The 22891-nt window shown below is 34.2% G+C and overlaps 1 protein-coding gene across 2 annotated transcripts in view; it reads right to left on the bottom strand.

Moving 5' to 3' along the window:
- LOC129221517 (optomotor-blind protein-like) overlaps window positions 1–22891 on the bottom strand; it is a 113425-nt gene that overhangs the window by 5730 nt on the left and 84804 nt on the right. The window contains exons 4-5 of one of the 2 annotated variants that reach the window (XM_054856007.1): window positions 5451–5527; window positions 1909–2135 (exon numbers count right to left, since the gene is read on the bottom strand). In XM_054856007.1, coding sequence (XP_054711982.1) covers window positions 1909–2135; window positions 5451–5527 — 304 coding nt within the window. The remainder of the gene's footprint in view (window positions 1–1908; window positions 2136–5450; window positions 5528–22891) is intronic. The other variant, XM_054856008.1, reaches the window with a different exon arrangement.

Below are 22891 nucleotides of genomic sequence, written 5' to 3'. Positions count from 1 at the left end.
AACTTCAACTTAAAAGGTGTACATTCGAGACATAGAAACAACTTCGTAATGAAAACACTAAATTATTTTGGGACCGAATGAAAACTTCTAGATAAAGTAATATTCGAGTTATAAGGCTTCGAGTTATCGAGAGCTGACTGTATATATAAATATGATTATACAGTAAGACATGCCTTTTTACGCAATTAAAAAGTTTTAAACGTATATCTTCTATAAGTGAACCAGCATATAAAAAATAACATTAACCACTTATTCCAGCGATATGGTAATTCACCGACTTCATCGCTGATAACGACCAAATTGTTTCTCCAAGACCAAGATAATCCTGTTTTTTAAAAGCTGCAGCACCATTCACGTAATTAGCGCATTATTTAAATGAGCCCCATACTATGTTTCATCTAGATGAGCACAATGTACTCCACAAAAGAATAAAAATACTGCGAAAAAATCTCGGCGTCGCAAAAAATACAGCCACTAAGAATAGCCTACCTTAATTAAAGCTCGTCGCCAAAGGATTATAACGAACAACCGCGCGGCTTACATCAATTGCTGAGGGGCATTTTAATTTTCCTTTTCAGTTCTCCCAATTTTTTTCATTACTTTATTACCATTGTCATCCAGGGCGACCTCTATTATCCGCGCGGCCCTCAGAGGAAACTCAATTAAAAGCCTTAAAGACGGTTCGTCTTCCATAAAACCATTTAAGCAATTGGAAAGCGACATTCAGATGAAATAATAATCTTTTCCAGGAACGATCCAAGAAGAAGAGGGTTTTTGGAGTAGAGTATTGAGATAGAGCGACTGGTCTCGACTCCCTTGAAACGAAGTGCTTTTTGTAGATCTTTTAAGGAACAGAATGGGTGAAACTGTGAGCACAGTATTAAATTCTGAGCTCCCTTCTCAATGGGTTATTGTATGAATCTTTCATGGTTGCTGATTGTTTTGATTCCGCTTACCTTAAATTTGCTTTGGGATGTAGCTAAGAAATTACGTTCTAATTTTAAAAAGTTTGCTTCTGAACTTGCAGTTTTGTTAATGCCATAGCAAAGTTTGTTTTTGAGTTGCCAGCAAATGTAATTGCAATCTTACGCTATCATTCATTATCGTCCACGGTGGCCTCTATTATACACACGGTTCTCAGAAGAAACTCAATTAAAAACTTTAAAAGCGGTTCGTCTTTCATAAAAACATTTAAGCAATTGGAAAACGACATTCAGATGAAATAACAACCGTTTCCAGGAACAATAAAAAAAGAAGAGGACTTCTAGAGTTTAGTATTGAGAGAGAGAGGAGATGGTCTTGACTACTTTAAAAGAAACGCTCTGTCTTCTAAAGAACATAGTTTACAAAACTGTGCGCGTTATTAAATTCTGAACTGTCTTTTAGATGGGTTATTGTTTGAACCTTTCCTAATTGTTAAATATTTTGATTTTGCTTACATTTGATTTACTTAAGATGTAGATCAAACTTTTTGAAGTTAGTTTCTGAACTTGCAACTTCGTTAATGCCAAAATAAAACTTCTTTTGGAGTTATAAATGAATGCAATTGTGATTGTATGTTGTTTGATCATAAAATTACAATCCCATTTATTTACATCGATATAAATCACATTTATATACAGCATGGCTGGTGACTGTTCCTCCTGCTCATTCTTTAATATCTAATGTTGTGACGGGAAAATGTGAGCTTCTATTGTTTACACAGTTATTTTGCCGTATCGAGGAACCATTTCTGCTTTTCTTAAAATCGATAAGTAAAACTTTTGAAAAAAAATCAATTAAATCAAATAAAATTCAAAATTTATTACTACGTTCAAAGACTCCGTGTATAACTCAAAGATGCTTTAATGAATCATAAGATCACCATAAGCTTCAATTACATCAATGTTGATTCAAATTGGCACATACCGTCTTTCCCACAGGACAGTGACGCTACGGATGCTTGTAAATCAGCCGTTCCACCAACATCCACTTTCTCGTCTTCGTCACTCGTATCGTCTGCCGGATCCCCGTGGTGCACCCCCGCCGATGACGCCGAAGATGGAAGATGCGAGTGCTGAGGGGTGTGTGGGGATTGTCCCTGTTGCTGGTTGAGGAGCATGGCCTGGCGCCTGGAGAACGGGACAGGCACGTTACTATAATGTAAAATGGGTTTCATCACATTTCAAGAGGGGAAGAATCTAGTATACGTATTGATGGGACACTTTTGCCACCACGTAAGTTGCCAGTATTATTGCCAGGGTTACTATAACGTAAAAGGGGTTTAATCACATTTCATGAAGGGATTGCACTAGGATACATATTACGGGGGTACTTGTAGCCACAACGATAGTTACTAGTAGTACTGTCGATGTTACTGTGATGTAAAATGAGTTTCATTTTGTTTTAAGAAGGGAAGACTCTGGTATACGTATCAATGGTGACACTTATAGCCACCACGTTATTGGCATCAGTAAAAATGATGATGTTACTTTTATGTCAAATGTGTTTCATCATATTTCAAGGGGCAAATCTAGTACACATATTGATGGGTCACCTATAGCCACGCATTAGCCACAAGTTGTATTGTGGACGTTACTGTTCTATGAAATGGGTTTCACTACAATTCAAGAGAGGAAGATTCTAGCATATGTATTAATGGCAACACTTTAGACACAACGTTAGGAAGAAATAAAACTGGACAAGTTACTATTACGTAAAATGGGCTTCATTCCATTTCAAGAGGGGTTATGTCTAGTACATGTGTTGATGAAATACTTGTATTAATCACGTTAGACACCAGTCATACTGACAACGCTACTATTATGGAAAATGGGTTTCATCACATTTCAAGAGAGAAAGACTCTAGCATACGTATTGATGGTAACACTTTAGGCGTCACATTAGAAACTAGTAAAACTGGCCAGGTTACCATTATGTAAAATATGCTCTTAACTCCATTTTTATAATGGAAGATTCTAAGCATAAGTAGGATAGATATGTAAATCCATCTATAGATATACTACTTTGTATGCTATAACCACACATTTTATAAACAAATGTGGAACTAAACGATATAAAATCCTATACGACTAGCTATGTAACAAAATATCTAAAGTGCTCTCTGAATCTACGAAAATTGCTAATGAGTTTGTAAAACACTAACCTTTTTCATACAAAAATAATTACAAGTTAAAGTAAAAACATGGAAGCATTAATTAGTTGTTTCTGTTTCGCAAAAACTTGAAGCTATCATATTCACACGATATATCAAAAGGCTTACATTACGGCTAGCATATAACAAAAAAGATCAATCGAAAACTTTGAAAAATTCAGATTTTCTTCATACAACAATCCTTTCACGCAAAATGACGACAAAACACAAAGCAGTTCATTCTGTTCCGTAAAAAAAAAAAAAAAAAAAAAAAAAAAAAAAAAAAAAAAAAATGTTTTTCCACGTGATTCACGACACACGTTATAACTTGCATAGAACAGTTCACGGTGTTTAGTCAGAAAATCAGCAATGCAAGATTCTATCCTACTAACGAGCAACTAAGGTGTTTCGTGAATCTGCAAAAAATTTGCTGTAGAGTTTGAAAAACGCTGATCTTCTTTATACAACAATCCTTTCGTATGAGGACTGTCCTGCCTGATAATTAAAGGGTGTTTGGTGAGGAAAAGTCCCGCCGTTGCTTGTTCGCCCTGAAGTGTTTACGAGCATTTCTTTGAGCTTCCGCAGGAGTTCCTGCTCGCGAGTGCTCTGTCAATACGGAAATCGCCTGCTAGTTGATCAACCGTTTCACCACTTCAAAAGACTTTTGGGGAGGGGCTAAATGGGAAAACCATTAAAGTTGAGGAGGTCTTTGATTGTAATGTGCCGATGCTTGTTCTTTTGACTTTCCCTTAAAGGGACTCTCTATAAATGATGTCACCTTTTTTCTCATATTTAACCCCCCCCCCTCACCCTTTGTCACGAAGTGTCACATTTCACCTTATCCTCTCCCCTCCCCTTGTCACAAGTCACGCTTATTACATCAGCATGTTGTTTTTAAAATGTCTAATGTCACATTTCTTGTTACCCCCCTTTTCCGCCATAGGGCACCTCGATGGGAGATTACGGGAGGTCACTGTGACCTTCCAAAAATTTCCCTATTTGGCACATTTTGACTGACGATTTGGCAAAATTATCATCATTCGAAAAAATTTCGATCTCTATTTGGGAAAGTTATCATCATTCGGTGAAATTTGGAGTTCCCTTTCGCAAAATTATCATCCTTCGACAAAATTTGGAGTTGCATACTGCAAATTGAGAAGTTCCATCCTTCCAAAAATTTAAGTTCGGGGCGCTCCTGCTTCTTCCTTGTACCAAACTGTCACACTTTCACGAACCCCATCCATTCTGGCGATAGTTCGAAACAAGAAGCAGGTATCAAACCACTAATCGTTGAAACAAAACCCTGTTGCTTTTAACCACGCGGTCAGAAGAAACTTTACGGGAATCATAGAATGATGTGGATTGGGTGTTTCGTAGACGTCTCCGTTTTGAACACAAAATGTATTGGCTATTAAAATGAAGAACGCTGCTATTAATCTTAATTTATGTCAGTGCTTTTTTTTCTCCCTTCGTCTCAATAGCTAGTGTTATAACTTCATGCAGTTGGCATTATAGTTAAAGTGCTTCGGTACAATAATACGGGATGTACACTTAATTAGCTCGTGGGCAAAAATGCTGCAAACAGTAATTTTATCAGTTCCGACATTCGAATTTTTCAGGGAGGGGGGAGGTCAACGGTAAGCACTCAATGCAAATTACATGTGAACACCGCAAAAACACGCCCACTTACATGTAAATACATTAACTTTCCAAAGTCAAGGGTCAATTGACTCTCCCTCCCCGCCTCCCCCCCCCCAAATGATGCATCTGGCTTTTATGTACTAAACAAAATTTCTTGGATAAGATTAATTTGGAAAATAAAATGAAAATAACTTACCAAACAAAACAAATTACAAAATGAACGAAGTTAATGGCGTTTTAGGACAAGATTTCAAAATGTTAAGCTTAGCTCCTACTCTTCATTTCTGCTTTAAACTTAGTTTAAATATATTTTCTATCGTTTCTTATTTTATTCATTATAACAAATGTTTTACACATTATCTATAACTTGGAGCGAAGCAAACATTCAAATTTAAAGGGGAAAAGCCTGAAGGTTGAAAAAGCTCACGGAGTGTAGTTAATATTTCTAGCAATAGATGGCGCAAAACATCTTTTCGTTTTTAAGTTGAATCTTACAGAGAAAACGAAACCGAACTATAAAATTCAATGTGATATGCACCCTCAGTTTGTTTAACAAATGTTTACGAAAGTGAAGCTAAATATCGTTCATAAACAATTCTACAATAATAACAGTGATAACGTATTTTTTTTTTTTTTTTTTTTTCACTAAAAAGTACTGAAACAAAAAAATACTTACTTTTTCTCCCTTTTCCCTGCTCCTGTGTCCCTGAATCCTTTGGCAAACGGATTATTGTCAATTTTTAACTGAGTGATCTGAAACAAAAGAAAACAAAATCCATTATTAGCTAATTCTGTCGACTATGGCATGTATGACAATGATTATGGATTTAGTTCATTACTGTAAAACGTACCAATTCTTACACACACATAATATACTCAAACATATCGAGCAACATACGAAAGAAAAAATATATCGACGTAGATTTAGACACAAGTTTGAAATTTTCTTAGGAGGGCATAGATATTTTGTAGAATTGCTTACTAAAGTGAAAGTAAGAGAGATTAAATTAACAGAAAAGATATATTGAAGCAAATGCAGTAATTTGCTTAAGCTAAATAAAGGAAGTTAACATTAAAATCAGAAAAAAAAGCTCAAAGAAATCAAAACGGAAATTTCTACTGCTGCTTTAGCCTCAGTTTTACAACATTCTTTTTCGTCAAAGTTCAAATATTAGCATTGCTGTTTAGATAGCGATTTTTTTTTTTTCAAATTTATGTTCGATCTTTGCACTAACAACAATGCTGAAAAATACCCGAATTCCAATCACAGCAGCATCTTTACTATGTAAACTAACACATTAAGATGTGTGTAATAAAAAGGGTATTTTATTATGAGATCCACAATTTGAAATAATAATAATTATTAATATTATATTCAGAAAAGAGATACGAATTGAACATATCCAGTTGCTCCTTCGACGGAAATTTTAATGGTAACGTCAAATGTTCGCCAAAATTCTGAGACTTATTCTCCCCCTTCCCGGCACCTGAATCCTCTTTACGCTTCAAACCACTCGATCCAAAAACATAACGATCGAAATGACACGGAAAAGGAGTGAAAAACTGCTCTCCCCTTCGATCCGTGGCCCCCACAACACCCTCTATCGAACGACTCCACGTGTTCATAAAAAATAAAATAAATAAAATAAAAAGAAGAAACTCTAATTAGCACGGGGTATCTGTTGCCCTGAAAAGCTGCCAGCGCGAAATGCCTATCAACCTAAACACCCGCTTTTGCCTATCGGTATAATTGGAGGTCCTCTTGCCGACTTGATGGAGAGGAGGAACACCGAGAGCAAGTGGGGATCATTAGAGGCAGGCGCGAATGACGAAGCGGCGTTTGGCGCCTTTCCGTTTTAATTGCAGCGGCGACAATTTGAAGGAGTGTTTCGCTAAAAATCCTCTGCATTAATTGGTTCTTCGAGTGCGTGTGTCACTTTATTTTTCCTTTGTTTTTGTCACCAGTTTCGCTCGAGCAGTTGGCAACCACTAATGAAGGTTATCGTAAACGCTTGGTGATGATCATTTCCGCCCCCCCCCCTTTTCCCAAAAGGTCCTTTGCTAGACGTTCGTTACAGTTGTTCGTTTGGAATTCTCAAGTTATATTGAAAGGAATATCGTGCGGCAGTTTTTGAGAGCTATTGATTGCGAAACGCATATTTTACGGTTAATGATAATGTGAAAATTACTATCTGAAAAATCTTTTACAAGTTTTAAATAGAATATTACTTTGAAACGGTTTCAAAAATGATAAATTTCGAAAGAAAGAGCTGGAAAATGGATAAACTTTTCTAAAATAGCTGAAAGCGGAAGCAAAATAAAAGCGGCATTTTAGTGATGTAGACTAAAAATAGAAATAACATAATGAATTAAACGTAAAGAAAAAAAATACTTCAATGAATTTCATGCAATTTTCTTTCTTCACATATATTACAGTTATAAATTTATTGTTCGCATAACTTTTTGAGCAATTTTATGCCACAATCAGAAATGCCACTTTGGTATACAACAGCACTATTTTACACTATCCGAAAGATCACCTCAAAATCGTTTTCAATTCAATCTACTATTTGTTTAAGAAACATGAATCTTTTTCACAGTTTTGAATTTTCTTTAATTCCTGCAGAGACACGCCTTTGCAAGGATATTTCGCGCATCAAAAATTGGAGATACGAATCAAAAATTTAGTACTTTCTACAAAAATTTAGCATCGTGAAATATAGAAAGGAAAGTAGTTAGTTTTTTTTTTTTTATTTTATTAAACATTACATTTTAATGTTTTGTTACAATTTTTAAATAGAAATTGTCAACTATTCTTAATGTTAAAAATCAAAATCGTACGCTTCTCTTTTTCCCCTACCATCTTCATTTCCTTCGGACAAAGTTAGGTTTCTGCCCAGAATTGATCAATACTATGATTTTCACTGTTTTCTTATATTTTACCCCTCCGAAAAAAATTTCAGTACTCTAAAAAAAAATTCGAGAGCATTTTCACGCAGTGGAAAAAAAAAAAACTAGCACCTCTGAATGCCACTGTGACTTCTACCAGCTGCATGACAAATAGGGAAAAAACCAAAAGTTAAAATGCAAATTATTATGTTATCAAAATTTCTGTCTAAGTCGGCGTTTCTCAACCTTTTTTTTAACCATGGATCGGTAAAAATTTGTCAAAAAATTTTGCGGACCGGTGAGTTAAAAAAAAAAAGGTTTGAAGGAACTGCTGCACAAGATAATTATAAGATTTTAATTCCGATTTACTGTCATTAAAAATGAAGTGTTAATATAAATAATTATTGTAAGTGTATATTATAAATAAATTAATGAACATTTGTGGAAAATCACAGAAAGTTATGAAACGTAATCTCATCATTAACGCAAAATATATCGCGTGAAATGTTTTATATTCGTTTATTTATTAATTTATTATTATTATTTTTATACATTTATTTTGAACGAGGAGAATTTTTTTAGGGTAGGCAAGTTAAAAATCTTAAAGGACCGGTCAAAATTTTCCGGTTAATCCGCTGGTTTAAGTTACTCTTGTTGGAGAGATGAAGTCGAGCAGAAGTCCGCTTCATTGTAGATCTATAATTGAAACAACGAAAACACAACCACACAAATGGTCTTACGTCCACCTAACAAATTGTAAAGTAAGATAAGTCTGTTACTGAGTTTAAAAGAGAGGGAGTCACAATGCATTTAAATAGTTGTTTTTTAGTGAACCAGGTGAAAAGTCCTCCAGAATATCAAGTCTTGATTTGAGCACAAATTTAAAAAAAAAAAAAGAAACGAGAAGACAAATCAATAGGTCCAAAGAAAAAAAGAGCAACAAAAGTTAAAATGTTCATAATATATTCTAAAAACATTTTTATAAATCGCACATGTTGAATGGACTCAATCGAGTCAAAGTCCGCTTCATTACAAATCGAAGGTTTAAACAATGGAAGCACAACCACAAAAAAGAAAAAAAAAGTATCACATTCAAGTAACAAACTGCAAAGTCAGATAAGTCTGTAACTGAGTTTATAAAGAGCGGGAATCATAACGTATTTAAATATGTTTTTAATGCGCTAGTTGAAAAGTCCATCAGAGTAAGTTGAAATTAACACAGAGGAGAAAAATTACCACAAAATCAAGTCTTGAGTGGGGCATATGTTTAAAAAACAAGCAAACAAATCAAAATCTCCAATGAAAACGAGCAAACAAAAGTTAAAATGTTCATAATATGTTCTAAAAACATCTTTCTAAATTACACTTGTTGGAAAGATTCAACCGAGCCGAAGTCCGCTTCATTGCAAAACAATAGAGATACACATACACACAACCCCAAGAAAAGATTTTATGCCCACATAACAAACTACAGAATCAGATAAGTCTGTAACAGTGCAAAAAAAGAAAAGGGGGGGGGGGAGCCATAAAGGGCGGAAGTCACCTTCCGTCATTATTGCCAGCGCCTGAACAACTCATTTCACTGATAAGGACGCCAACGGAGCGTGAGTGTTTATCAAATTGCTCAAACTAAAACTGCTCAAAACGCTTCTTCAGTCACAGCATTGAGCAAGGACACACTTGTGGCTTATGACAGCTCTCTCCGACAACAGGAGACACCAAAAGGTGTAAGATGACTGAGACGTATGAAGGAAGCCAACGAGTTAAATTTATGATCACATTATTTTGCCGCTCTGAAGTTCAGACTTACGCATGCTTTTCATTCTCGTTGCATTCATTACCAAAAGCATAAAATTTATTTCTGTCGGCTTCGCATTGAGGAAAAAGCTTAGTTTAAAGTGTGGATCACGAACTGCTGTTAAGGCGAAATTGGCAACGCTTATTACTTTTTGATTTGGATACATGTGTTTTACGTTTTAATTTAAATCAGAAATAGGACTGAACCATGCAAGTCTTTTTAGCTTCTTCTTTAATAGGGGCATTTCTACATTTTTGCCATAGATTCTTCTCCAAAGATACTTATTATAGATCTGTATTGCAAACCTTTTTTTAAGAGGCGAAGATAAATTTAAATTTTACATGCCCCCCCCCCTTTTTTTGTCCAAAGATGCTTTGAAAAATTAAGAAGAAAAAATCTCAATCTTTAACAAGAAGGACGTTAAAGCGTTATTTCATGGATACGTGAAGTGTTTGTATAAATGCGTTACAATGACCGACCGAAATTTTGTAATGTCGACATTCGTTGGAGAATTTCAACATTCACGTAGCAAATACATTGGTGTTAGACAATATGTAGCTTTTACAATAGAATATAGGGTTAGACAATTAAAAGCGAAACCAGTGGTCGCCGCTTTATGAATCATGTTTGTTCTAAACAGTTTTGATTCCATAAAGTGACTAATTCAATAAATATGGATTTTATTCTGTTTTTTGACAATTTGATTCACTAAAGCGATTGATTCAATTAACCGGCGTTCACTGTATTTATGCATTTACCAATGAATGTTGGCATGCTCTTATTCTGATTTTTCCCAGTAACCTATAACAAGGGGCTGCGACGCTTTGAAGGCAATATCGCGATGTGTTCGACATTCGTTGGGTTTAGTCACAAGACCAACTTATTTTTGAGCTTTTAATTCCTTGTGATGACGACCAAACAACGTAAGCATTACAGTTTCAAAAATGCCCAACTTACTAATAAATAACTTGGTAAATTTTCAAAATGTAACAATGACTAATTATTACAATTTTAGTTTTGCAAGAAAATGTACTTGTGGAGAATATTCCTGCAGTGTTAAATCAGTTAATCTTTGTGACAAAAATAAAAGCACACTTTCATACGTAATATTCGGCAGGAATTTTTATCGCTTTGTCTTCATCGAAAAAGTTCATCAATGAGGATGTTGTGACGCCTTAATCCAAGTCTTGAGGAGGTAAGGTGAAAAAATACTACACCTAACTTCAATATTAAGTCTTAAGCAGAAGAAAAATCGATCTGTTGCTTTCATTCAAGCGCTAAGGTTTACTGGAGGTGTGAATCTTATATTACAGGCAGTTAAAGAATGAATAAGCAAAGGCTCAAAATAGCCTGTTAATTTCAGTATTAAGTTTTCAGCATTAAAAAAATCGATCTGATGCTTTCATACAAGCGCCAAGGTTTACTGGAGGTGTGAATCTTATATCACAAACAGTTGAAGAATGAATAAGGAAATGCTCACAAAATAGCCGGTTAACAGAAGCAAGAATAGTGTCACCACTAAACGAAATCAACCAATGGCAAGGCTGATTATTGACAATCCTGAGAGTAGATGAGAGCTTTTGACAGAATATGATAATAACTAGAGGGGGAATTACACAAAGGAAGAAGGATGGTCTCCAGTATGAAATAGAATAAATGCTTCAGTTCCCGCGTTTCAGATGCATACAGAGTGCCATGTCATGCTGTGTATAACCTTTAACCTCCAGTAGCCATCAGCCAATGGGAGAGAAGAACATTTTTCAATTATCAGTGCTTTAGCCCCTCTTTTCCGTTACATCTTCCTTTGTTGAAGTTGTCAACGAAAATTCAACATATTTCAATTTTCAAGCGAAAGTTGTCTTCGTGCCCGTATGTGGGCAACCGGATATCACGCCTTGTTTTAGACTGCTAGGCTGCTAGAGTATTGAATGAGCCCGCATAGTCACCGGACTTAAATTTTTAGGAAGGTGAATTTCCCGAATGGAACTCCAAATTACGCCGGATAGAACTCCAAATTTTGCTGAATAGTCAGAAAAAATTTACCGAATAAGGAAATTTTTGGAAGGTTACAGTAACCTTCCGTGATCGATCGATGCCTCTGTGCAAAGTAGGAATTTAAACCTCATCAAAAGAGAAAATTTTTATTTATTTGAATACACATTGCAAATTGATTGAAAAAGAGTTTGGACATGATTAGTGTTACTGTATTGATGTACCGTTGTCATAATGTAAAACTTCTCAGTCAAAATATTGCATTATTTTCCGTTAAATGTTGTTTACTAAGTTAGATAATTTAGACTTATTTTCTTGTTTCAGCTTTTATGAATGATTTCTAACTGAGTCCTTGGCTATCAGATTGCTTGGAGTATTAGCTGCAAATTTAAAACTTTTTTGTTTTTTTAAAATCAGACAAAGTAAATGATTTTTTGAGTCATTCATTCACTTAAAACGCTGCGAAGGGAAGCTATAGTTACGTAAACCATCAGATCTATTTTTTTTTAATTTAAAAAATAAAAGAGTGCTGAATCTTACTTTAGATATGATGTGATTGCTGCAAATAATACCGCCGTAAGGAAACAGATTTTTAAAATAAATTGTTACAAATATTGGAATAAAGAACAGTATGTATATGACTTAAAACACAAAAAGAAAACATTGATCACTCCTGATTCCCATGACTCTGGTTACTTGGTGGGTACCCAAATTCACTATATTACAAGATCTAATTGAAGTTAACCCAAAGCTTTTGTTATTTTTACATTGTGTACAACATTAATAATTTTGTTAGCAAATTATATATTTACGTTAGTTAAAAATGCCATATATTGCAAAAATTTTATTAACATGTTCAGATTCAAGGTATTACAAAAAAAAAGTAAATAACTATATAAAACTAAAGATTTTTTTTCTCAGTGGGCCATACAAATTTTCTCTAACCAGTTTGAAAACTTTTAATTTCCAGGGCTAATTAATTGCTTACAACACTTAAACTATACCTTACACTTTACAAAAATCATTAAAAAGGTGTGGGAGTTACATAAATAAAATATTGTGAAGCAAAGAAATATAGTAAAATTTTTTGCGTTTAAATTTTTAAAGTTAAATCTCAAACAAAAGATTTTTTCGTAAACAAGAATTTCTTACTTCACCTAAGATTCTTCAAAATTACTCAACAACTTTTCTAGATCCACAAAACTTTCGTGCCGCATGCCTATCTTATTACCCAGGCCACTAGCGCAAACGAGATAGAAGCAATGTAACCTAAAAAGATTCAAACTGCACGTTGCAGCTTGTTAGGCATATTCTAAACAGTGTCGGAGCACAACCACTTCAACTTTCACCTGAAGATACTTTTTCATTCCCCTCACCACAGAAAAAGCAGGAAACAATGTCATCAGCCCGTCAACCACTCAACACAGCTCGATATTTCTCGTTTCAACATGGCCGTGCACTTGTCAATGAAAAGTTCGATATGGTTTTGCTTTTCTACTTTTTTTAAGAGTCCATGCCTTATTAGAGAAAAAGTGTAAGTTATTTGAAGGAGGATGGTTGATCCAATTAATGCTATTGCCAATGATTTCGAATGCAATGGATAATGATTTGGAAAATTTTGGAAATTCAATTTACACGGAGGTTTTCAGTACAAATTAGATTATTCGAATATAGCATTTCAATTGTGCAATGAATAGTGATTTAGAATACCCAATTAGTTACGTTCTTTCGAACTTTTTTTCGTGAATAAGTTTATTATTTTTAACAATTTATTTTGTTTTTTTCTGCATGTAAAAAGGAAACTTTCTTTTGATTACATTATATATTTTGGATTTGATATTTTATTTATAGCTCTCATAATTTTGTGTCTGGTAACGTTTATAACCTTAAATATTGTACATTATCGTACAAATTTACTTCTTAGAGTCATTATATTTACTGATGTAAACTCGCTGCAAGTGGCAGCTTTTTATTTGAAAGGAGTGTTATTATGTGTTCTATAAGAAAAAATGTGCATAAAAAGTTTTTTTTTATTAAAAAAATAACAAACAATATTGATAGTCTAAAAGTAATGTGACTCCTATGCGTTTATCATATGGAAGAAACTGAAAAGAAAAAAGAAATCTAGTGTTGTTTCATATAATTTGCATTTAATATAGTACAAACGTTGCCACTCCGGGCTACTTTTTGGTATTGTGTCTACTGCTTTCCTGTGTATGACCAACTATGTGCAGAAAATACTTTAAAATATTAAAATGAACGATGCATACATATAAAAAAATAAAGTAATAGGCAACAATAGTTACAGCTCAAATCACATGTAAATCACTAGTATAGTATAGCATCCTAATTTATAATGAAATTAACAGTAATCAACGCATAATCCATAATGTAATGATGCACGCAGGTATATAAGATTCTCAAATACAGTTAATTTTTTAACCACGTGGTAAAAATAAAATGTGAGTACAAAAATTTTTAAACTATTTCAATTACAATAATGTACAGCAAAGTAGTAAAATTAAGGGAAAAGAGGAAAGGGGGTAAAGGAGTGGGGGTGAAAAGAGAAAAACGTTGGATAAAATCACCGTCATTAAGCAAATGTCACTAAACAGTGAAAATAAGAGTGAGGTATTTCGTTGATAGCGAAAACTTCAAATGTATCTATTTATTTTAACTGATAATAACTCCAGCTCCCACACCTGTACCACAATATTAATGGCGAAATAACGAAGGTGAATTTATTATAATTAAAAAATTGGAAAAGGTGACTGCTGACAACTGTTATCAGAAAAGTTGAAACAATTTTTTTTTCTTTGAGTCGGGAACTCATAAATCAGGTATATTATCAGTTTCTCTTTCCCATGGATCGAGAGAGGAAACCAGTTGATGAAATGCGGGTTTTACAAAAAGTAGTGTGTATTCGCAACAAAATTATTGATTTATTCTTTTTATTTTGAGTGTAACGATTTATTGATTACGTGTTGTGAACACATATACATATATAACATAGGTTCATGTGCAAACAGTTTGAAACTGGGCCATGTACATCTAACAGATATAACCGAAGAAAATAGGCACAATAAGGGAAAAAAAAGGTTTTTTTTTTCCAAATGCTCCAGTTACAAACGCTACTAAAAAATGTATGTGTTTACCTGATTTGAAAAAGTATTCCCTCCCTGTATTTTTCCCTTTTTTCGTTCCCTCCTCCTTCCCTTTTCATTCTTTCGTTTCTGTACAGTTGTGTGAATTTAAGTATTTGTAATATCATTAGGGGAAAAAAAACGTTCGTCTGTACAGTGCATTTCTTTCTTTAAATCCTTTTCACCTAGTTACCTCATTTCCATAACATTTCCTATTTAAAAAAAACAAGAATTGTCCAAAATCGCATAACATTTAAGCGCCACTAAGCGATAAAAAGTATGAAACTGCATAAAATTCACATTACTATCAGGAAAGCTCATTTATTATTGAAAAGGTGCGTGATTGGATTGGATAATACAAACATAGATACAAAGGAGATGACACCGTGAAGTTTTGAAATTATTAAAAGTATTGTACAAATATAACGTTTGATGATGTGTTTTACTTCGCAAATTGAAATAATGCTTACAATGTATTCTTCAAAAACGTATTTCACTTTTACTTTCCCTCCCAATGCTACACAAAATATTTTAAAAGCTCTTTAACATTGCTCAGTTGCTGATGTCTTTTTTGAAATGAAAAATTTGAACAAAGATGATGTTTTTTCAGTAGAGACATGTAGTAAACTTTAGGGTTAGTACTTTGTTTGCGCTAACTACAAGAAGGTACGAATCAGATTGCGTGTACTACTTTACTAATATTTTTTTTAAATACGCTCAATAAGCATAAGAGAGAGAGAGAGCATTATTAACCATGTTAACTTGTCATCCTCGCTCAATAAGCAATAGAAGGAAGTTGACAAATTAACATGGTTAATAACGTTGTTTATATCGGATTTTATTTTTACAGTATCTAAATAATTCAATTCCACTTTCCATTTTTAATCTACTGTAAAAGCATTAATTTCGCGAAAATGAAGATATCAGTGATTTCGCAAGCAGAAAATTTCTCGAATTTTATGCGAACAAAAGCAAAAGTTGAAAAGTCTGCAGAGAAGCAATTTTTTCGAGGCTGAAGTTTTCGAGATTCCAACGCGTTTGTGAAGATCACGAAAATTAAAGCATCACGAAAATTATTATTATTAATTATTCTTAAGATTTTTGTCTTTTCTTTTTGTTAAACCCAACTAATCCATACTGAATCTTCTTCCAGACCACCATAATTTCCCAAATAATTCATTACTGAAATCAACATCGCGTCAACAAAAAATCCCGAATGATTTTAAACCTCAACTTTCAACTTCCCTTGAAGTAATTAGGCATTAGAAGCCGTTGTGTTTTTCAATTCTTCTTCTAACTACAGTTTTGTAAATCTTCATCGTCATTATCGGAGAAGGGCTATTTGCAATGGATTCCTAAGGTTTCTCGAATTCACCGGACAACCAAATATCTCAATTAGCAATTCATCATATTCCGGAGATTCCGAAGAAGGGCTCAATTAATGAGGTCCTTGCTTGGCTTCGGGATGACACTAAACAAGATAAACTAGCCTCTCTATTCAGTCACCATCAGCACTTGTTTAGATGCAAATCACCATAATGTACCTTGTTAAGGTTTTAGTTTTCGTTTGGACGCATATTTTAAAACATATCCAGAGTCTACTTAGCCAGATCGACTGTAATTATGATATCAACGTTTGGCAGCCTGCCAACTGGTTGACTTGAGTTCATCATCGTAAAAAAATATGCAAATGATTTAGTGGAGAAGAATGGGGAGACGCGTATAAAAGTGAAATAATTGTTTTCGCCGAAAATTTCCTGTGATGATAATAACTGATACTAAGAATAAAAATTTCCTTCTTTCTTTGACAATGTTCGAGTAAATGTAATGAAAAATCATTCGTTTTCAGGTGCCAGCTAATTTTTTCTCAACTGAGAAAAAAATTTTACGCGGGTAAAAATGAAAAAGATAAAAGAAACAAAAAGTCATTTTCGCTTCACCAAATTATAAAAAATTATATATTAAATATTATTTTTAAGGGTAGAATTTTTATTTCTACACTCCGCAGCTTTGAGCCATCTACTTTTTATTTTTCATTTTGAATTCAAATTTACTAATATCTACGAAGTGGTGCACAATTAACTGACGTGGTTAAAACAACCTGGACGACTGTAATGCAAAGTAAATTCCGATTAGTACTGATCATAATAGTTTAAAAAATGCTCAATTTCATTCTAAAAAATTTGTAGGGTTCTGGAATTTAGAATTTTTTTGGAGCGGTGGGAGAGCGTATGTAAAAGAAAAGGTCATATTTGTATATCAAAAAAGAAAAGTGTATCAAAACATTTGCATTACTGTGCCCCGACTCTTTGACAAATCTTCATGACCCGTCTACAAAGTGGAAAATATTGAATTGTTCTTGACGATGAAAAAAATGTTGATATAAGATTTAGTAGCAGTTTATACGGATTTCATATGAGTCTGATGACTGCTTCGGATAAGAGTTAAAGAACAATGACTTCCCTACAAGTTTCATCGCGTATTGAGAAACGGCTATTGTGGAAATGACACGGATTAAAACTCAGCGCATCAAAAAACTTGTCATAAAGTGAACTGCTTCTTTACGCAATAATCTTTTTGTAAAACGTAACTTGATAGAAATCTCCTTTTCAATAAGATCATAATCTTTTAGTTTCAAGTAGACTTGATACTTTTTCGTTAACCACTTACCTCATCATACCCTAACCCTTACCTCATCATGTGACCGAAATAAGTATATATTTTAATCAATTTCGTATTGATATCAATTACAATCACTGAAAATTTATAGTCAAAACTGTTATTCATACAGATTCATGTATATATATTCAATTCATTATTCATACATATTCAAGAGAAGGCGGTCCAGAAAAACAGGGCCGCTGAGAGCCAAGACGGGTCCTTTGTCAGTTTGGTTGCCAAGCCCCCTTTCAACATAAAACTTAAAAAATTTTAATATTGCATTTATTAATTTGTGATATTTTATAATTGTGGCAAAATGAGACATTTTTACTTAAAATTGGCTTTTCTCTAGAGCAGGAATTAAACTAAAAAAAAAGAAAAGAAAAACAGAAAATACTAAAATTGTTCTTAGTGTTACATTTATTTACTTATTTATGATAATTTTTAATTGCAGCAGAAGTTTGCCATTTTTACTTAAAACTGGCTTTTGTTTTATAGAGATAGAAATAAACTGGGACGAAAAATACCAAACAAAACAAATATCAAACATGTATTTAGTAATACATAAATTTATGTATGTTAATTTTCAATTGTGGCGAGGATAACGCATTTTTATTTTTAGTTTTTTCCCCCTGGAGAAAGAACTAAACGTGAAAGAATATTTTACAGGAGATAAATGTTAGGAAAGATTACATTAAAAAAAAAAACCGTTTCGTCATCATATTTTGAACGAAGTACAAGAACTTGAACTGCCACCATAAGATTTTTATTTTGAATTTTACAGGAGAGGTCTTTACCCGGGAACCTTACGCCACTGATTATTTTTTTACACCACTGATACACGTTATTCATATTAGTTGTTGTTCTGACGATTTTCTTTGTATCTGTTAGCATTGAAGTTTCCTTTATTTTCTTTTTAAAGTGGTTATAGCTGTTAGTGAATGATAGATAGCTATTTAAATGACACGCTGTATTGTATTTTGAACTATCTATAACCCTCTAAGAATCCATCAATTGGGTGTCATGTCTTGAAAAACAGTGAACGTACCTATTACGTCATAACGGAGCCCGCACATTTTTAGATAACGTAATTCAAACGACATTACTATCTAATTTAACGATCTAATCTAATTCAACGATCAAATTCAAACAATTTTACAAATGCATCACAATCAGAGTCGTCTAAAATAGATTTTGAAGAACGACAGGATAAATATAGCATGATTGATGGTTTGATTTGTAGCAAGATTAAACTTGTTTTAAAGCAAGTTGAGCAGCAACGTTTTGTACGTTTGGTAAACAGGAATAGCCACTCTGTGTTTCAGATAACACTTGGAGAAAGAATGGCCTGATAGGATGCATATCCAACAACTATATGATAGAGTTCGAACTTACCTGATATGATCCATCGAGCCACCCGATGGAGCTCTTTTAGTTGCTGTTGTTGTCTAACGCAAGTGTGTCTAGTCTATATTCAACAGAAGGCGGTTCAGAAAACTAGGGCCGCTTAGAGCCAAAACGAGTCCTTTGACAGTGTGGTTGCCAAGCTGCCTTTCCCCACAAAACTTTAAAAAATAATTATATTACTTTGACTCCAAGCCGGGTTGCCTCAAGGGCCAGGACCCTAGGTTCCGACTAAGCAGACACGTTCTCTCGTTGGCCCTGCCCTGAAAACAACCTCACTGATTTTAAGGCAGTTGTCCTTACATGTCAACGTGGGGATACTCAGTGATCTGTTGGAACAACCTCTGGATGTCAAGTAAGGAAAAGATGTGTTCTAGACTCCAGCGAAATACAAGTTTTGCAGGATTCAAATTTAGCAAGCAGCCAGTAAAGAAGAAACAAATCAACTCGCCCAGCAGAAAGGTAGGATGCTCTTAGCTTATTTGATATGATAATATCCTTCTTTAATCTTCGAATCGGATTTTGAACATAGTATTTATAACCAGAACAAAATAACTGGAATTTCCAGGAATAAACCCTTTTGAAATAAGTTTAATTCATAAATAATTAAAACTTGTGAAGAAGAAGTTAACACTTCTTATGGCAGCATCTACTTCCCATAGATCATTAAGTCGTCTGCTTTCATCGAGATAAGTTTTCTTTTTCATCTTATCAATGATAGAAGGTATTTTGTTTTGGTAATACTAAACTAGCCACGAAAAGGGGAAAAAAATTCATTAAAAATACCTGGGGGCGCGTTAAAGGTACTTTTAATAAATTAAAACAATCACGTTAGACCCTCAAGTAATGACACAAAGAACTCAATGTATATAATTTAAAACATTCATGTTTGCACATTCAAAGGTGTGCAACTGTCACGAGATGTTACGTTTTGTTACATAAACTGGAATGATAAAAATATTTCGTCCATACGTTTTTTATGTTATTTTGTTTTTTAGTTTGACGAGCAGAAATAATGTGAATTTTTATTGCATCCAACTACTCCTAATGATCATGTGTAGGCAATAACATAAAACTTAACTCAACAAATCCAGGGGAATTAAAACTCAAATCCTTAAATATGATATTCTTTATAAATCTTCCGGAAGTCTGATCAGTGTCTAACTTATGACGGCGCGAGGTATCTAAAGAACTTGACATCTGCCTCAAATCTGCAGTAATGAACCTGCAAAACCAGATGTGTGTGTAATAAAGCTTTTACCCTGCAGCCTTCCGCGAATTCAAACAATAACTTTTATTTTTAATTTAATAAACGCGAGAGCATTTAAAAAACATTGATTTCTCAGGCAAAAAAAAAAAAAAAAACAATTTCCGTGCCTCGTTAAGTTCATGGTTTTTGAGAATAGAAATTCACAAAAGAGTAGCCAAAGAGATTGGGGTCAAAACACCTCAAAACAGTGAATGGCGCCGCACCAACACCTGCTTCTGGGCCTTAAAAAATTCAAAGACAAACAGACGAGCCATAGATAAAAAATTGCCCGTAAAACTCTTTTTATTTCACTTCATTATTCATGTATTGCCGGAGCAAGAAAATCGTGAGATTTTTTCTTCACGTGTCGTAAGCTCATCGGCATGCTTTTTGTTAAGTAAGCGATGCCATTAGTGTGTGAGATAAACGCATTACGAGGAAGAAATGATTTTTAATTCATCTTTAGCAAGAAAGGGAAACGTCAAGCCTAATTAATTCATTTCTCTAATTTCACACCAGAAGAAAGATTCTTTGTATCATTTTCTAGTTTCTCAAAGGCATAACCGAGTCATTCATAATAAGGAAACTACGTAGGAGACATTTTCAAAAGCCCTTGCATATATATATATATATATATATATATATATATATATATATATATATATATATATATATATATATATATATATATATATATTAGGGTGGTCCTTATTTTTGAAGTTGTAGATATTTTAAACGACGCCCCCTCAATTTGTTCCATTATACAAATAAATGATCCATGCAAAATTTTAAGTCAATCCATGAATATTAACCCGAGCCCTTAGGGCCCCCTTTTTTAAATTTCGAAGAAAAAATTGCGGATTTTCTCAATTTTATATAAAAATGTTCCTATGTTTCATATTTAAAGTAATTTTGAACCTCAATAAATGTTGCTACTTCCAGACCAATCATTCTCTCACTTTCATTCTGTAATACATACACACACACACACATATATATATATATATATATATATGTATATATATATATATATATATAACCTTTTATGATATAACCTTTTTTCTGGAAAGATGAAGTTTTCCGTATAGTATACTACAGAGAGAGCGAGAGTAAAATACTCTCTCTCTCACCAATATCTTGCATTATTCTTTTTAATACGTATAAATAATGACTCTTAAAGATATTTTCTCTGAAACCCTGGCATCCCGCTGGTCAAACTAAAAATTCGAGAAAGAAATTAAGCAGTCAGCTTGGTTGAGTAGTCTTTTAAAGTCTACCGAGATTGAGACAAAAAAAAAAAAAAAAAATCTCTCCCCCCCCCACACCTCCCAGTCATTAAAGAGAATAGTTGACACATAGAGCAATAATGGTTGTTCGGTTTTCAACAACACCCCCCCTCTCTCTCTCTCTTTATATATATATATATATATATATATATATATATATATATATATATATATATATATATATATATATATATATATATATATATATACACTTCTTCCTTTCTTTATTCTTTTTTATGAAAAATGTAACACTTTTCTACAACTGAGGAGTTACATTGTAAAAGAGTTTAGTGACAAAAATAAAATTTTACAGGAGTGGGAGAAAACGATTAGGAGTCATTAAAATAGCTGTTGAAACCATATTAATGAATGATTTGCAGCCAGCAAATATTTTGCTTGAAAGTAAAACGAGTCATTAGTATGGTTTCCAGAGGTCTTTTTAATGACCCGCTAACCAGTTTTTTCATCTCCCGTAACATTTTGTTTTTGTCACTTAATTCATTTTTAATGTGAACTCCTCACTTATCGGTAACTTGTAGTGCTTATGGCCCACTGATCAACTTTAAATACTAAATTGATTGGAACTCACTGAAAACATGCGATAGTTCCAAGCACTAATGCAGTCAGAACTGACTTTCTTAGGAGGGGTAGAGGGCGCAATAACAGTTCGAATATGTATTCAAAAAATCACATTAGGATTGGTAATACATACCAAAACTGATGGTTCTAAGGGGCAGACCCCCACATCCCTCCCTTTGCCGCTCTTTCGTTTCAAAGATAGTTTACCAAGACCCAAGTTTGAAGACCACCGATCAGAACTATAAAAAAATGATTCTTATGATTATTGATTACAGGGCTTTGGTCCTTTCCACCTTGAGGCCCCCTAGCTATTTCACTGATTCCAAAGATTCTGTGGTCCCATTTTAGGTTCGAATTATTAGAGGGCTCCGGTTCTTTTTAACTCCAAGACGCCCCCCCCCCCCCCACTCCTCTGATTATAAAGGTTCAGTAAGAAGACCTGACTTTAAGACCACCAATCCTAACTATAAAAAACTAACTTTTATGCTCATTTCAATTTCAAATTAGTGCTCCCCTTCAAGCACTGCTCTTCGCCGGCGGTCATATATCACGCTCGATTATCTTACTTATAACTCGTCGAGGTTGATTTCACGCCATCCAGGTTCGAATTTGCACGCAGAAGTTCCAGCATCCCTTCTAAATGTTCCATCAAATGAGCTCTCCTCTCGAGTAGTGTTCTCCAAGGGAAGACAGGGACCGGCCCAGAAAACTCATTTGGTGGTCCTGTGCCCCCTCCCACCAGCTTTTGTGTGTAGGACTTGTACACACACACACACACACACACACTCGGCAAATGATGATCCACTAATTGCTTGCTGGGGTTGGGAAGGGAAGTCAAGCGTTGATGGGCATCCCTTCGAGAAACGGACTCGCAAGTGCCCCGCTTTTGATCTTCCGCTGGGTCTCGGAAGCCTTTGCCGAGTTCAGCCGCCTGGAAGGAACTTCCAGCGGGCGTCACTGCGACTGCTGGGGGGAACAGTTGTCGCTAATCGGAGCCGTTTAGTTGAATTGTGAAGCTTGTTTCATGTTAAAGTGGCTAAGCTAAACATACATCTTCTTTCAGTGCTTTTGCCGTAGCAAAAACAACCGTTTAATCGTATGACATGAATTGCATAT

This window comes from Uloborus diversus, chromosome 4, assembly GCF_026930045.1.
Source record: "Uloborus diversus isolate 005 chromosome 4, Udiv.v.3.1, whole genome shotgun sequence".
NCBI classification, from domain to species: domain Eukaryota; kingdom Metazoa; phylum Arthropoda; class Arachnida; order Araneae; family Uloboridae; genus Uloborus; species Uloborus diversus.
The sequence above is the reverse complement of the archived record's forward strand: the minus strand, read 5'-3'. Positions and strand labels throughout refer to the sequence as shown.